This window comes from Camelina sativa, chromosome 9, assembly GCF_030686135.1.
Source record: "Camelina sativa cultivar CO46 ecotype springtype chromosome 9, ASM3068613v1".
Lineage (NCBI taxonomy): Eukaryota > Viridiplantae > Streptophyta > Magnoliopsida > Brassicales > Brassicaceae > Camelina > Camelina sativa.
In genome coordinates this window covers 28905490-28922358 of record NC_141888.1, presented here as the reverse complement: position 1 = coordinate 28922358, position 16869 = coordinate 28905490, and the positions used below count along the sequence as shown (strand labels likewise).

Below are 16869 nucleotides of genomic sequence, written 5' to 3'. Positions count from 1 at the left end.
GTAGTGAGAGATCACACAACTCTCTCAATTCTTAACAATTTAACTATAAAAAGACCAAAGTGAAAGATCGCAACTCTCAGTTCTTCTGGATGTTGCAATGGAATCTTTTTTTTATATCTTATTAATGATTTGTGCAAGATTTACAAAACCCAATCAAGAACTGGGGTAAACTACTACTACCAAGAGGGATTAGGGAAGCTGAGATGTTGCCAAGAGAAGTAAGCACAAACCAAAAGCTGAGAGATATAAACATAAACAGCAAAAGAGAGACTCATAAGCATCAGATCCTTCACATCTCCTTTCTTCTTCTTCTCTGTTGTCTTCAAATCCTTGCCAAACTTCTCAACCTCTGAAATCATCCTTCTAACTGTCCTCTGTATCACTCCTCCTTCGTCCTCCTCATCCGGTAATTTCTGCTTCCGACAAGAAATCACTGTCATAGATCTAACGCCGTGTCTGCTTGTGCTTGGTGCTTGTCTCTTTGTCCGGTGGTTGTTGTTGTTGTTGTAATTCCAGAGTGGGTGGTAGATTGTCGTGAAGATAGCCGCCATGGAGAAGAAAGATGAATAGAATAATCAAAAGCAATCAGTAGCAGGAAAAGAAGAAAAAAAATATCTGAATCTTGATTGCATGACGACACCAAATGATTAAACAAAATGGGTGGATAGATCTACTCTAACTCACACACACACACACACACACACACAGTCACGTGTAAGCCAAGGCAGTCCGGTTTTTGTTTGTTTTCCGATTTTGAGGTGAATTTTCGTAAACCGAAATTGTGAATCCGAACCGGTTCAATGGTTTTATCATATCCAAGTATCCCAACCCACTTTCTCTATTCACACGCACTGACTGACACACACACACCAGATTATGTAATGATGATTGATGACTCAGTGGATAAGCATAGAATAAAATATTTCAAAGAAACAAAAAAAAAAGGTCCCCCAAGAATATGTCTCTGTCCTCTCTCTCAAGTCTCAAGTCTCAAGTATCAAGTCTCAAATCCTATTATTAACTTAAATTAAATCAGATAAACTTTAAAGAAATTGGTTGCTGAGAAAACCGAATCAACGCAACAAACAAATAGCGATAGAGCAACTGTGTCGACGAGACGATTTCCCCCAAAAAAACCATATTTTATATACTATTATTTTCAAAAATAATAAAAATAAATAATTTCACGTGTCCCCATTCGCTGACGTCATATTTCTCTTTTTTATTGTCACATCAGATTTTTTTTTTCTGATTCATTCATTCAATCTTCTTCTTCATCTTCATCTTCTTCCTCGGATAAATTTTTTTCAAATCCTTTGTGTTTGTTTTTTTCTATCAGAGAAAGAGAGAGAGAGATGTTCTCTTCATCAACACTCGTGTATTCTCTATCTCTCTTCCTCTCAATTTCTCTCTTCTTCTTCATCTTCCTTCTCTCTTCCTCTAACCATAACCTCATTTCCACCGCCGATGACCTCGACGACCTCTCTCTCTTCCACCGCGCCTCCGTCTCTTCCAACAACAACTACCGTCGTCTCATCTCCCTCTCTTCTTCTCCTCCTCCTCCCTCTAAGATCGCGTTTCTCTTTTTAACAAACTCCGATCTAACCTTCTTACCTCTCTGGGAAAGCTTCTTCCAAGGTCACCGCGATCTCTACAACGTTTACATCCACGCTGATCCAACAACATCCTCCTCATCGATCTCTCCGCTTCTCGATTCATCAATCAACGCTAAACTCATCCCGGCGAAAAGAACCGCGCGAGCTTCCCCGACGCTGATCTCCGCCGAACGACGGTTACTAGCCAACGCGATCCTCGACGATCCGAACAATCTCTATTTCGCTTTGATCTCTCAACACTGTATCCCTCTCCATTCTTTCTCTTACATCCACAACCACCTCTTCCCCTCCGCCGCCGCCGCCGCCAACTCCGACCAAAGCTTCATCGAGATCCTCTCCGATGAGCCTTTCCTTGAGAAACGATACATCGCAAGAGGCGAAGACGCGATGCTTCCGGAGATCAGGTACCAAGACTTCCGCGTTGGGTCTCAGTTCTTCGTTTTGGCGAAACGTCACGCTCTGATGGTGATCAGAGAGAGGAAGCTATGGAGGAAATTCAAATTACCATGCCTCGATGTTGAGTCTTGTTACCCTGAAGAACACTATTTCCCTACTCTGTTGTCTCTCCAGGATCCTAAAGGATGTAGTCACTTCACACTCACCCGTGTTAATTGGACGGGTAGTGTTGGTGGTCATCCTCACACCTACGGTGCTTCCGAGGTCTCGCCGCAGCTGATTCACTCGTTGCGGAGATCTAATTCGAGTTTAGACTATTTCTTCGCCAGAAAATTCTCCTCCGAGTCGCTGCAACCGCTTATGGAGATAGCTGATGCTGTGATCTTTAGGGATTGAATTGGTGAAAGTAAATTAGGTAAAAAAAATCTGAATTGGGAAATGACCATAATGTGTATATATGAGTTTGTTGTTGGTCAAGTCTCTTATCTATGTGTTCTTGTTGTGTTTAAAGGTAACATCAGGAAGGTTTTTAGGAGAAGCAGTTTGTGTTGGCCCTCGAAGAAGAGTGGCAAATAAAGATGGATTACTCTTGAGAGAGTGTGTGTGTGTGTTGTTTCAGTGACCCTGTAGATTTCAAAAGGGTGTGAAAATTGCTGTGTTTTTTTTTTTTTAAAGCTGTGTGTCATTAGGGAAGGTAGATTTTAAAATGTAAATAGCCCCAAAGGCAAAGTGAGAGCAACATGATCATTAAGATTAGCCAAATCGGCTTTCTTTTGTATTTTCAGCTCCCTTTCCACGGGAGAGAGAGATAATTTGGCAAAGGTCACTTGTCTCTCTTTTGTTTCGAAAATGTGTGAATGAAAAAAACAACAAATCTTTGTTATCACAAGTGTTTTTAACTCCATGGATTATGAATTTATTGTTAGTTGCAGTAATGCAGCCAAAATTGAAAATGAACCAAAGTTATAGTTTAAATCATATGTACGATATGCACGTAGAGGCTTTGTTTTAGCAAAGTGAACAGAGAGCTTCAGACAGCTTTTAAGATGGGTTGAGAGGAGGCCTTGAAGTTATCATGTCCCAAGTGTCTTTATCTTTAATGTAATGGAAGTTGGTCACTATTGGGTTATATTTTAACAATCGATAAAGCTTCCGAATTAGCATCAACTTCATCATTAGTTTCAATTAAAGTATGCTTTACAAAAGGATTGAGTGTGGGACAACCCTCTAAACTTGAACTTACTTTATGTACCCCAGTACAAAAAGAAATGAGCAAGAAAACGATGCTTAAAAATATCATCATGACATTGCTTCCAGATTTTCCCACAACTTGAAAGCTCTTCTGATGACTGGATCAGCTGAAAATCCTTCTGCGTAATCCGCAATCGCGATTAGCAGGCTCCTCAATTTCTCCCCATTATCCTATACAACATCACAGATAAACCTCCGTTACTTGTCTCAACTAGTATATTGTAGAGATGTAATCAATTCAATCGTTATACAAACCTCTGGTTTCTTAAATGTAAGATCACTCGTGTCAAACGGTACCATGTAATCCGGGAGGTCGGATCGTAACAGTGCCTGCCATTAACAAATTCAACATCCCTACCCAGTGAAACACAATAGCTGAAATGAACGAAAGTAGAAGAAAAAAAAAACAAAACAACCTACCAATTTCTTGCTTAGCATGGCTTGCTCCGCGTTAGCTATTAGGGACTGTTGCAAAGACAAGGAAGAGTTCAGAATTAGGGCTTGCATATCACAGAAGTACTAGCTTGCCTATGCAGCATAACTTCACTCACCTCCTTTATTTTTCCTTCCTTGATCTCATCAATCGACTGCAACAGATTCTCTACTGTGCCTGATAATGCAATAATAGTGATTAATAGGAAACATGGGGCGCAAATCAATGAAATCAAAGCATATCGAATGACTCAGTGGGTACCAAATCTAGATATCAGCTCCACTGCGTGCACATTCCCAATGCCATCAACTCCTGCATAACACAAACATCATTACATCACTTTAGCCTTTTTCTGTGTGCACTTTTGCTAAACGTTTGTATTTAGCCAAATACACAATGCAGCTATGAAAGGGAATTTCCCAAAAAAAATAACAATTTTGTGAGGGGTAGAAGAGGTGGGCTTAACCTGGAATATTATCAGACTTGTCTCCAGCAAGGGCGATGATATCGACAAACTGTGCTGGTTCCAAATTGCCAAACTTTTTAGCAAAATCTTCCATTCCAAAAGAAGCCATCCTGCAGCAAGAAGCAGTAGCATTGACACAATTGAGTGGAAAAAAAAATTACAAGATGCACAGAGCAACCATAGAATATCTTTAGGAAATGTCTCAGCAAAATATATCTTGATACACAAGAAAAACCTCTTAAGTGTCTGGTTTCATAATACGCAAAATTCTACAACGAGGCAATGATTCATCTAACATAAAATTTCATACTCTGATCCGCGTGGGGTTAGTCGAAGAAGACGCAACGAGGGAGAAAGAATCTGGAAGAAGTCTTTGTCCGGAGAGACAACTCGGACCTGTAAGGGGGTACAAAAATATGATCAGTCCACTTCTAGGAAAAGGACAAATTGAACAGGCCCTGAGCATTAAGTAAGCAGTAAACACTTCTCGAATAGCTGAAACAAGTACTTTGAAACCGGCACTAATGCTTCGCATAGCCAATGTTCCAATAACATCATCAGCTTCTACACCTGGCACCTGTCTTCATGGAATTTCTGCCCATTAGAGAGAAATCATCACAATAAAAGGAAATATGGCAATCATGAGTATGATTTACCTCTATAACCTTTATAGACATTGCCTTGATGGAGGCTTTGAGATACTGAAGTCCTTGTACTATGGTATCAGGTGTGGGAGGACGATTACTTTTATAGGCAGGGTAGAGAGTATGACGGAAGTTCATGCCTGTAAAAATATTTAACACAGAACAAAGACAGGATACTGATGAGATTACATAAAAAATACCCTTCACACTCTGCACTAACGGATAGGGAGAATCATATCGAGATTAAAGAGCAAAAGGGCCTAAAATTCATAATTATGAGAAGTCAGGTGTTACCATCACGTACAAAGAAAAAGAGTATTGGATATGCATATCTATGTCAGTATGTACAGAACAGTAACAACAAAAGACGGCAGCATACTGGACCCTCATCATTGGAGATAACCTAATTTATATATAGCCAAAGATCGCAACAGAAGCGCATATGACTGACCCTCTATTCTCTACACCTAAGTTTATGACTGCCCAAAAGCTGCAAGCAAAACACTCAAAGGTAGACAAAGCTGGCATATCACTTCAGATGTCACCATTGACAAGTACGCCAAAATATTTGGAATAACTTATGCTAGGCACACAGCAGAAAATCAGTTCAAATTACAAGTATATGTTTATAGAAGCCATATACTGAAGGCTTGTATAGCGATTTGAGATCCTCAGCAATTGATAATTACATTCATCACCATGAGTCAGCATACTAACTAACTCTCATGCAAAAATAACCACTTCGTATACTGTCAACTGATAACTATAGTTTGACTAAGGACATGGAGCTTACCTTTTGCAGAACGATAACCTGTAGATGAATTAGAAGTAGTGCCATAAGGAACTCCTGAAAAAAGACTCTATTTTGTTAAAAACGAGTAAGCTATAGACGTACAGATCCACAAAGCATTTAATCTTCTTGCCTCACATATGACATAACCCAGCTAACTAAATGATATTTGTCAGATTACCACTATTATGCATTACTAGAAGGCTTTCTAAATAACTTAGTAGAAGATCCCATAAATAATACAGCAATGATTATCAACATCAAGTAATCAATTTTTGGTCATATCATTATCTAGACCTCCACCTGCTAGTCTATTGAATACAAGTTGTCAGTAGTCGCCAGAAGTTGAAATCTAGAACTTTTATCCATTCACTAAGAAACAAATGAAGTTAAAAACATCAGCACTCAACATACCAAAGTAGTTTTTGGGCCACAACATTCAACAAGCTGAAGACTATTATTTATCTATTCATCTGTACGAGGATAATGAAAATCAACATTCAACAAGCGGAGCAATCAGCATCAATTGATAAGGGGAAATCATTCACATACTTGAGTAATTAAAATCAGGAAGTACAGAGGCCATAACTATTGAATCAGAACTAGATTAAGGGTCAATCAATGAATTTGGTTAAAGCATCTGACAGGCACACTCAAAGTGGTTAACTATAGACACTAAAAGTCCCCAAAAGCCTGAACACTTCCTACCCCACTACAGAAAATAGATAGAAGTCAATGAATTAGAAAACATTATGGCAGACTCATTGTCTGCTTACATTAGAACTCACCATCATGGTCGAACACCACCTGCATGGACACAGTTAATTAAGTCAGCAGGGCAATCCAACATTAAGAAAACTACAAGAGCTTCATTCGACTATCACAGGTATGAAGAAATGAGATAATCAAAGGAAAATAGAATATACCGCCACATGGGATGGGAGAAATTTCAAAACATCAATTAGCTGCAAATGAGAACAGAATGAAAGAAAATAAGGTAAGAATCCTAAGATTATGACAGGAAACAAGAGAGAAACTTTAGCTTAAGAAACACAATATGCAACCATGATTTCTTTACCAGCCATCGTAAATGCTACAAGAAGCTTTTCTCAATCATCAGACTTTAAGTGCAATATAAAAGAACATCTGGAGAACATGAAACATTTCACTTACAAGAGAAAGAGATGAAAAAATTGTTAAAACCCAGTCGGCGTTTCCATCAGCATGAGCCAGATGACCATGATTCAACCTTGCTGCACATTGCCCAATCAAAATGTCAGTAAGTGTGAGACTCACTCGAGGGAAAAAAACTTAACATTATATGTAAAAATGAGTAGCATCAATACCTAAAAGCTTATAATAAGCCCTGTAAATAATAGATGTCCCATCAATAAGCATCACTCTGCCATTTGAAGAAGAAGCAGAAGTTGCTGCTCTTTCTTCTGACTTAAAGGAATTTTTTATCAACTGTGGCGCAACATCTTCAGTTGTAGACGAAGCCAATATACTACTGACACTAGCTGCCTCATTGGAGAATTCAGAAACAGCTGCCTCCAAATTACAGGCTGAACTGCAATAGTACTGGTTACCACATATGTGGGTATTATTAACATTAGCAAAGCCTTGAAGATCAATTTCGAGTTAACAGAAATCGATTTGATTCAGAAAAATATGAGTATTACGAAACGATAACACACTAGCCACCAAATCTTACACTAATCAGCTCAATAATTCAACTGTAGACAAACTCACAAACACATAACAAGAGCAAAACACAGCTAAAAATAAAACTCTTAAAAGAGACTTGAACGAAGAGATATAAGAATCACCTTCGCAGAGCGTGGAAGGGAAGGAGAGATGAGAGAACAGTTCCGATTACACAAAATCGCAACTCTCCGAGGTAAACAGAGATTTCTGAATAGCAAACGGGAGTGATGATACAGATGCAGCGTCATGACGTCACTGAAAACACTGTCATGAAACCTGAGCAGAAACACACATTCACAATCAACAAAATCAAAGAACCAAAATCGAAAGAAGCGAGAATCCACAACAAAGGATTGTGAAATAACCTTCCAAAAATGAGAGAAGGGTTTCTACAAGGAAGAAGAAGAAGAGAGGAGGATGATTTTACCGCTTTCTATGTCTCCGTGTCTTCCTCGAACAAAATCTTCTAGCCTCCCAAAAAAAAATTTGCAGTGTTGAATTTAGAAGGCTACAAAACGGGCCCAAGAATAAGCCCATTTAAATATAGGCCTTAAAAGCCCATTATATGTCTATTGAGTATTGAGTCGTCTTCTTCTATTAACAACAAAAACCCTTCGTCGACAGCAGAAGAAGAGAAAACCCTAGAAAGTAGAAACGAACGAACGACGATCAAAGATGACGCAGAAGAGCAATCAGTTCAAGGGCCAACAGAAGAGGAAAGCTATTGCTCCTAATCGCCATGGCAAATCCATTCAAACTCGCAAAGGTATCTTTACTTTCTTTTTTTTGCTTACAAATGAATCCCTTTGTAAACTTATCATCTTCTTCGTCTTCCTCCAGGGAAGAGAAATGTGAAACCATCAAAAATGACAAAAGAGATGGACACTGATCGGGTAATCTCTTCTATTCTTCAATCTGAATCGATTTGTAAGTGAAAATTATGAGCTTATTGATTGATTGATTGTGTTTTGTGTTGAATAAATGGGAGCAGGAGCTTACCAAATTCATAAACCATTGCAATGAAGTGAAAGCAGCTAATGCAGCTTGCAAAGAAGGTGGTCAACTTAATATCCTCAAAGCTGAATCTCAAGCTGAGCCTTCCAAGAAATCCGCCAAATAGACAAACCAAAACACAAATCGCTTTTCTTGTTTTTCTTTTGTTTCAAGTGTTTCAAATTTTTGTAATCCTAAAATGCTATATGTTACCAACAGTTTTGTTTCATCATACAAACAAAGCAATGTTTTATGATTTTCACCTAGATATTGAATTTCCATACACTTATGAATTTGCCATTGTGAGCTGTTACTATCTTCTTCATCCCAACTGCTAAGCAACTGATTTGAGGCCGAAGTTTCCTTTCGATTTTATCGATTTCCATATCCTGACAAACTCTTTTTCCTCTCCACCTTTTCTCAATCGCCGCTTGGTCGTTGTTACTTCTTCTCAATGTTGTTGAGAGTCCCTTATCGTCCATTATAAATCTGGATAGAACTCTTCCACTATTCTGATCTATCACTCGCAGCACACCGTCTATTCCACCAGCAACCATAATCGATGCATCATTTTGCAGCTGTTGTATCGTGTACACCACATTAGGGCTCACTCGTTTTTCCCACAACCTTCCCATTTTCCTGTGATAATGATTTTGGGTTATAGGCACATCTAAACTTGCACCTTTGCAACAAACTCAAAACGTCTATTTTGACATACCTGAGGTCCCAGCAAGAAACATATCCACCAGTTGTTCCAGTGAAGGCGAGATTAGTCCCTTGGTTAAAACTGATGGTCTGTATACCTGTGGAGAAGGGAGGTTGTTTTAGGAAATTTCACTGGTGATGCAAATCTGAAGTGATGTTTGAGTTTACCTCCTGCAGTTATCGTGGATTTAAGGGTAGCCACTGGTTGATCCATCAAAGGGTCAGATACTGTTACTCTCCCAAGTGAAGACCCACTAAGAAATTTTTGGTTCTCGCTCAAAGACAAGCACGTTATTGGCCCACCGTGAGTCCTGCAATTAGATAGTTGACAACATTAGCCAATTTGGAACGAAAGCTGTGAATTAAGTTCTCATGTGAAATTGTAAATCCAAAAATCACTCTCAGTAGTTGTACAACATAATAGAGACAGAATATGTAGCTTACCTAATGATCTGCGAACAAGTCTTACTATACATATCAAATACACGAGCTGTTCCATCCTCACATCCAACTACAGCTTCTGGATCAATGTAACTGGTTGATAAAAGAATCAAAAACCTGTATCAGTGTGGGTAAGGAAGCCAGCCTTACAGTGTCTAGTAGCTAAGTCGAAGTATCACACTAGTTATTATTATCAGGTAACATGGAATATCAGTTGGTCCTTCTATAGCAAAATAATCTTATATTTCAAGAAACGGGGAAGGTTCTAAAGAACTCGATATTTCAGGCGTATCTTTTGACATACCGCATACAAAGACCTTTAGGAAACGTGCCTTCACGTGATGGAAAAATGCTTCTTTGCCCGTTTCTTCTCCATATGCTAATGCGGGTACCAACCAAGCCAACAATCTCCAAACAAAAGAAAGAAAAAAATATTCAAAGTTAGGAATAATTCCCTTGCTCCAGATGGTTAGGTTTTCTCACTTTAATAGACAATAACAAGATTTCGCCATAATGAAAAATAGAGTACTGAAACTACATCCAGTTACAAGTGTGTAACTAGAGATCTAGGGAGACAAACGGTAACATGAAAACAGAGATTATACTGCTATACTATAATGGTGGTTTCAAAAATATTCAAATGCGTGACTCGGCAAAAGTTTATGTATCATTATTGATCATCAAAATCCATTTTTTAGCTTATTTCCAGTTTCTTGAAACATCCATGTAACTTAAGAGGTTTTACCTTACTCTCATCAAAATCGAAGTCGATCAATGATGAAACATCAGGAAGGGGGTATTCTTCCAAGCATTTGTAGCTTTTTAATGACCAGAGGCGCATAACCTGATAAAGTAGTCAGATTACCCTTAAGCCAACGCCAATGAGAAAACACAGAGAAGACAATACAATACCAAACTAATCCTAAACCTTATCACCCACACCAGTAAGAAGCAAACCCTTCTTCATTCGACACTGAGACACCCTGTACATAGAGAAACCATTAGAAACATACATGGCAGAGTCCAAACAATAAAAACAAAAAGGGAAAAAAATAGCCTCAGGCTAACCGGTGTGAATGAGCTTCCCATCGCTCAATTTGGATTCGACCCCTTAGTAAAGCAAGCTTGTGATGTTTCATGGCGAAATCCTCAACGTCTATCTCAGCTACTGAAGTGGAACTGCTGCTGGGGAAGTCAGAAGAACCGAGCTGGTGCATCTTCCGGCATGAAGCTTGCAGCAGCTTCAGCCTCTTGATTACAGCATTCCTCAAGAGAAACAATTCGAAAAAGGGTCAATACTCAATTGCAGAAGATTATTCAAATACACAAACCATGAAGCTAGGTATTGGTATTGGATTGGATTGGAGTACCAGGAATTGCAGACGACGGTACAGTGAACGAGGTCAAACAAATCAAGGAAAGAGAATATGATGCATAGTATGTCGACGTCTAGAGATTCGATCGACGTTGGTGATACTCTAGTACGTCTCATCTTTCTCGCCGACGATTCGCCGCCGGTCTCTGTTACGTCGACATTTTTTTTTTTTTTAAATTTCTTTATCGCGTTTTCTGGGCTTGTTATTTTTTTATGTTACTACCTTAACCGAAAATAACCGAAATTAAACCAATCTCAATTCTAGTCTGAACCGAATTTTACTACTATGACCCAAACAATAAGAAATTTTTCGTACTTAAAATTACTGGAACTCAATTCAAAAACAAATCAAAATTTTGTGTTTACCAAACTGAATTAATAAAAACTTAATTTAAATGTACTAAAAAGGTAAAAAGTATTAACTAAAATAATTCAGGAATTTGTATCACATTTATAAAAAAAAACAGAACTGAACCGAACCAATGTATTTATTATTTTTATGTCGGTTTGGATTTATAAATAAGAATTTAGGGTTTAAATCTTACAACTAAACGAGATTATATGTTGGTTTAGTTTATAAATAAAGATTTAAGATTACAATTAAACGAGATTATGTGTCGGTTTGGATTTATAAAGAATTATAAGAGTTTATATATTTACAATTAAATGAGTATATATGTCGGTTTGTGTTTATAAAATATTATAAGAGTTTATATATTTATACTATTAAAGTTGAAGTACTCACTAGATTTAAATTGGACCATGACTTTGTTTTGGTACGTTTTTCATTAAAAATGATTAGAGAATCACTTAATTTAATTAAATTGCCCTATAGTTTTGCTTTCACTAAATGACGAAAATACCCCTTGCTCGCCTACTTAATTACCACCGGGTCAGGACGCGGATCCTCTTTAACCCGGTAATAGAAGAAAAAAATCTGCGGATATGTTTGTACTCCAGGTTTATAATATTCGGATCATGTATGTTGTTTGGTTCAAGAATAATTATTCCCCACGCTAAACAGAGGTATAATCCCTATAAATAAGGAAACTGGTATCCGAGTATTTAATGGCTTCAGTAATATCAAATATTAACTACTACCATACTTAATCCCTATAATTATTACGAATATTAATAATAATGAGAAATCTTTAATACTTATCGATTTTATATTTTTTTGCTTCCAAAATAATCAATAGATTAATACGAAATTGTACATATATGTAAACTTATTTGATTTGCTTTTATATTGTGAGATATTTACGGAAACAACATATCAACTTAATACAATTAAATAAAAACAAATTATCATTTAGTTTAGATTTTTTAATATTTCCTTAACGAAATTATAGTACTTAATTATGAGTAGTATAGATGGAAAGAATTAAAAACGCAGAAATTATATATATGTAAAGTTGTAAACTAATTTACAGAAAATGTGTAATGTATATCCCACATCGACTAAATATTTTGGAATATGGTTCATAATCACTATAAATATATGACTAAAATGTTTTGAGTACAAATGAGCAGGAATCTTGATTTATCAGGTATCCAAATTTAACAGTTTAATTTGGTTCTATATTTGAGTATATTTAAACTTTTGAAAAGTAAACATATTATAATATATTTACGTTTTTAAAAAAAGTTTAAGATATTATAAATATTTAAATTTTTATAGAATATTTAAATTATTATAAATATTTGAACTCCGTCGAAAGTTTAAAATATTAGAATATATTTAAAGTCTATAAAATATTTAAGTAATATTAATAATTTTACTCTTAAAAATTTTAAAATATAAAAAAAGTTTGAGTTAAAGCCGTTAAAACAGGTACTTTTTATCAAACTATAAATTTTGCCATGGAAGCGAGGTGTGTCTATCCTCTTACAGAACTATTATCCGATATAAGATGAGTTTGAAATTATTAAAACCTTGGTTTTTAAAAGTTAGTAATATATGTTAATTTTAACAATTAGAGATTTTGCCCTATGTTATCAAATAGTTTATATCGACTAATTGTTAAAATTAAAACTTTTGCCATATGTTAATTTTAACAATTAGAGATTTTTTATCTATACCAAATTAAGTTTATTACAGGGGTGACAGGTTACGTTACAAATCACGATGTAATTACAAATCAGGGTGTTTTGGGGAGAGGAGTATTATGGATAAAGCTGGTAAAGAGTGTAAGTGCACGTATAGGGTGGTCCCTAGTCACACCATGACCTGCTCCTCTCACAATTGCATAGGACAAGTTCCCTTTGTAATCTAATGTGTACCCTCCCACCTGCCCTTCGGTGAACCACGAACGCCAATCATTTACAACCGTTAGATTCATATCCTTGAGTGTGGCCAGTGTAGCTGTAAAAGGCACCACCGCGTCCAAGTCTCCACTGTAAAACATCATTCGGAGACTCTTACCTATCAGCTCGTGAAGAACAGGAATCATTGAGGCCTCTTTTTCAGTTTCGTTCCAGTTGGTATTCATTTCATCATTGCAATCAGTCCACGGGTACGGTAATTTCGTGGTGTTGGCAATGGCATGTATCGCTTCTTGAACCTTCTTCTTGTTAAGATAAGCATGTATGTAGTTTTTTACGCACGGATCAATGTCCATTATTGTCCTACATTTCTTGGGTTTGATGCTCGATGTGGAGTTTAGGCACTTCGGAGAGTGTATGTTGGACAGGTCCACATATTCTAATTTAGCTTGGTGCATTGTATCCATATCCATGCACTTTTCCATATCATATGTCTCGGCATCTATATTCCACTCGTTGCAGAGTTTAACGTTGTCCACAAAGACACCACGACTCTTCAGATATCCTTCGATAGAATCGTCTATGGCTTTTACATCGAGTGCTGGAGCACCGATCATCATACCTCGTAAGTTGATGAAGGTTTGGTTGTTACGTCTAAGGATAATCTGCGCAAGTTGGGGACCATGGTGGCCCGCGTAACTCTGACCGGTGATGAAAATTTCTCTTCGTTTATATTCCGGAAACCTTTCAAGCCAATTCACCAAGAACATATAATTATCTTCTGCTGATAGCGTGTCCCCTTGTTCGGCAATTTGAATTGCATCTAAAGTTTTTGAGTACGAGAATCCTACAGCTGCCGGCGATTCTAAGAACAATATGTTTGCCTCTGCATGTAAATCCAACATACGTGTAATTGCATACATACTAATCTCATTATATATCTTGTGAATATACACCAAAAATACAAAGTAATTAATAGACTTTTGATAAAGTATATGTATGTACTTTACCGTTGTTCCATGAATAAGGATTTCGGAGTAGCGTTTTGCTGTCGTCTAGTACGCGGAATGGACCCATCCCTTTAAATGCCACAGATTGTAGAGATGAGCAGCCTGGTCCTGTATTACAACAATATGTTTAATTCTCAATGATTAAGAGAGAAAAAAACGATTTCCTCAAAAAAAAAAAAAACTAGATGGTAGCTAGAAGACTAATTATCTTTTCTAAGTTTTTAAAACTCTGATTATATGAATATAAATAGCTCCAATATATATAAAAAGAGTTTGTACGTAGAGCCGTAGAGAAATACATATTATCTATGTGTATACCTCCGTTTAACCATAACACGAGAGGAGTAGAGTTACTAGGTTTGATGGATTCCACGAAATAATAGTACAAAAACCGACCGGCCGTTTCGTTCACAGCCACATGACCTCCGTACTGTCTGAAATTAACGTTAGAAGGTTGCCCAGGGAGCTTCTTGATTAGATCTTTCTCCTTTGGCGATAGCACGTCACCTGACGAACCAACTCCTAGCTTCGACCGGGAGAAATGGGTTTCGCTCGTACAATAGATTTGTGATGCCAGAGACAAGAGTAGGAAAACACAAGCGGCCACGGACCAGTCTTGACGTTTTCCCATTCTATTATCTTGGACTCCTTCAAGAAATAGGATAAAAAAAAAAAAAAAAAAAGGAGACCAAAGATTTAGAATTAGACAATGAATGGCAGCATTTTATAGATTTACATTTTGGTTCTTGACATCTATTTTTAATCACCTACTTAACAACTTACAAAATAAATCGGGCACATATAACTACCAGTGTTATGGTTAAAACTTAAAAGGATAACAATACTTTGTTTCAACCAAGCCATTGCATATTCACATTTACAACTCTATTTTTTGAATAAAAGAAACATTAAGTTCTACTTAATTATTAAAGAAAACAAATAAAACCAACTGTAACTAACTTCTAAATATAATAGACAAAACGTTGCTAACTCTCCGATTAAAAAAACATGCAACATTTTCAAAAATACCTTTTTCTATGTCATTTTTCAAAAATATATTTTTGCGATGTCTATTCTCAAAAACACTCTTTTTATATATACAAAATGACTAAATTATAAACCCTAAACATCAAATACTATATCCTACTCCCTTACAACTATACTTTAAATGTTAAGTAGATAATTCAAACCTAAAAAAAAAATTCTAAGTTAATTTAACATATTATAATTATATTAAAGAGGACAAAAATGAAAATAACCAAAAAGACGTGGGACTGCGTTTATGATAATACTAAGGGGCTGTATTGGAGAGGTGATTTCTAAATCCATATGGAATTGTAAATTTGAAAAATCAAAACACATTGATTTTGATCATTGGATTTGAATCATTCTATTTTACACTTTCAAATCCATTTAAAACATAATGTAGATTTTGAAATTTAAAAACAAATCATTAAATGAATAACATGTGATTTAACAAGTATTTGTAAATCATAAAACCAATAACACATAATTTTGATAAGTATATAAAAATCAATAATTGAATAACACATGATTTTTGTTTGGATTTCTAAATCCATTAAAATTATAGAACCTAATATTCATATCGTTTGGACGCAAAGGAATTGGATTGTTATGGTGGGGAAATGCTGATGATAGCACAAACTATAACCAAGAATTTAATTTCTTCCAAGTTTTCCTTAAACCGTTTAGTACGTTATCCTCAAGTTTTTGAATGTTTTGGCTTAATAATAACACCCTTGCGATTTAAGCCGGTGACTAGATGTAGAAAATAAGAGTTTTTATGCACGGTAAAGCTATATGCACTAAAAAAACAACTTTAAAGCTATCATATATTTAATGGAACAACAATTACTTTCAATAGTTACAATTATTATGATAAAGAAAATAAGAGTTTTTTTTTAAAAGCACAAACACAAAAACTTATAGGTTTTTAAAATCCAGAAGTTATTCAATTCTTGGTGTTAATTTATAAATTCATATTATCGATAAAAGTCAGTGTAAATTATTACTTTCAATTATAGTATAATATAATTAATAATATACATATATTTAAAACTTGAGACTATGTTTCTTAGTGTTAAATTATAAATTCATGTTACCGATTAAAACTAGAAGGATTTGGTGCAATTCTAAATAACTAAATAATTAAAATAGTTTGAGTGATCTATGTTATTTATCGTTTTCAAGATTGAAAAATGGTGAAATTTGTTAAACAAAGGTATATCCAAAAAAAAGATAAATACATTAATCACATGCTCAAAAATAAAAATAATATATATATATAAGAGAAATGTATAAGGTTATGTGGAATAAAACTTATTAAATAAAACTTATTCTGAACATCACATACACCACAAAAAGAAAATAGTGAAATTACTAAGAAGAAATTTGAGAAACATATTTGTAATAAAAAGCAATAATAATATAGTGGTAGATTGTAAAATTTTAACTAAAATTTAAAACGAATTCTATTTTTGGATAAATACACATATTTAAAAGTTAGAGTAATATTATGAGTTTGTAGATTTAGGAGAATCAAAATAAAAGAACATTATATAGAAACATAGTAGACTATTCATATTTTAAAGTAGAAAAAATTATATATGTGAACATAATTTTTCTTTTGTCAAACAGTTAAGATAAAAGGTAGTATTTTATGTTATAATATGATTTTAACAAAAACCCAAAATCCTTGATCAATTGGTGTATAATTGGTGATTTTAATTAATGACATCTTCTTCATCAGTGATAAA

General features: G+C 35.5%; 6 protein-coding genes across 13 annotated transcripts; 2 read left to right on the top strand and 4 right to left on the bottom strand.

Annotated features, from left to right (window-relative positions):
* Positions 1 to 92: 92 nt before the first annotated feature.
* LOC104711753 (uncharacterized) lies at positions 93 to 551 on the bottom strand. Its single transcript, XM_010428499.3, has one exon. It carries the CDS (start codon positions 549 to 551, stop codon positions 177 to 179), a length of 375 nt encoding a protein of 124 aa, XP_010426801.1. The 3' UTR covers positions 93 to 176.
* Positions 552 to 679: 128 nt separating this feature from the next.
* LOC104711752 (glycosyltransferase BC10-like) lies at positions 680 to 2898 on the top strand. The gene is made up of 2 exons (XM_010428498.3): positions 680 to 2427; positions 2524 to 2898. Exon 1 carries the CDS (start codon positions 1356 to 1358, stop codon positions 2406 to 2408), a length of 1053 nt encoding a protein of 350 aa, XP_010426800.1. The 5' UTR covers positions 680 to 1355; the 3' UTR covers positions 2409 to 2427; positions 2524 to 2898.
* Positions 2899 to 3169: 271 nt separating this feature from the next.
* On the bottom strand, positions 3170 to 7959 carry LOC104711751 (uncharacterized). Of its 7 annotated transcripts, none has more exons than XR_015566319.1 (16): positions 7731 to 7846; positions 7426 to 7579; positions 6943 to 7177; positions 6770 to 6849; positions 6523 to 6561; positions 6385 to 6403; positions 5600 to 5653; positions 4819 to 4946; positions 4671 to 4743; positions 4473 to 4558; positions 4163 to 4272; positions 3958 to 4008; positions 3815 to 3873; positions 3684 to 3728; positions 3519 to 3593; positions 3170 to 3434 (listed from the first exon to the last, which is right to left on the bottom strand). XR_015566319.1 is itself a non-coding variant. In XM_010428496.2 (16 exons), the coding sequence occupies exons 1-16, from the start codon at positions 7838 to 7840 to the stop codon at positions 3312 to 3314; spliced, it is 1437 nt and encodes a 478-aa protein (XP_010426798.2). In that variant the 5' UTR covers positions 7841 to 7959; the 3' UTR covers positions 3170 to 3311. The 7 variants fall into 7 exon arrangements, 5 of the variants coding, with proteins under 5 accessions (XP_010426798.2, XP_010426797.1, XP_087322152.1 ...); XM_010428496.2 differs by having other exon boundaries at positions 4671 to 4739; positions 7731 to 7959; XM_010428495.3 differs by having other exon boundaries at positions 4671 to 4739; positions 7669 to 7781.
* Positions 7930 to 8589, top strand: LOC109126282 (uncharacterized). Its single transcript, XM_019229599.2, has 3 exons — positions 7930 to 8069; positions 8144 to 8196; positions 8295 to 8589. Exons 1-3 carry the CDS (start codon positions 7979 to 7981, stop codon positions 8421 to 8423), a joined length of 273 nt encoding a protein of 90 aa, XP_019085144.1. The 5' UTR covers positions 7930 to 7978; the 3' UTR covers positions 8424 to 8589.
* Positions 8421 to 11008, bottom strand: LOC104711750 (F-box/WD-40 repeat-containing protein At3g52030-like). 2 transcript variants are annotated; one of them, XM_087466028.1, is made up of 9 exons: positions 10813 to 11008; positions 10511 to 10708; positions 10371 to 10425; positions 10188 to 10286; positions 9747 to 9850; positions 9446 to 9535; positions 9170 to 9312; positions 9015 to 9099; positions 8421 to 8935 (listed from the first exon to the last, which is right to left on the bottom strand). In XM_087466028.1, exons 1-9 carry the CDS (start codon positions 10932 to 10934, stop codon positions 8560 to 8562), a joined length of 1272 nt encoding a protein of 423 aa, XP_087322154.1. In that variant the 5' UTR covers positions 10935 to 11008; the 3' UTR covers positions 8421 to 8559. The 2 variants fall into 2 exon arrangements, with proteins under 2 accessions (XP_087322154.1, XP_087322156.1); XM_087466030.1 differs by having other exon boundaries at positions 10383 to 10425; positions 10813 to 10998.
* A 1861-nt stretch (positions 11009 to 12869) lies between these two features.
* LOC104711749 (serine carboxypeptidase-like 38) lies at positions 12870 to 14776 on the bottom strand. The gene is made up of 3 exons (XM_010428492.2): positions 14411 to 14776; positions 14093 to 14200; positions 12870 to 13968 (listed from the first exon to the last, which is right to left on the bottom strand). The coding sequence occupies exons 1-3, from the start codon at positions 14721 to 14723 to the stop codon at positions 12959 to 12961; spliced, it is 1431 nt and encodes a 476-aa protein (XP_010426794.2). The 5' UTR covers positions 14724 to 14776; the 3' UTR covers positions 12870 to 12958.
* Between the last annotated feature and the right edge of the window lie 2093 nt (positions 14777 to 16869).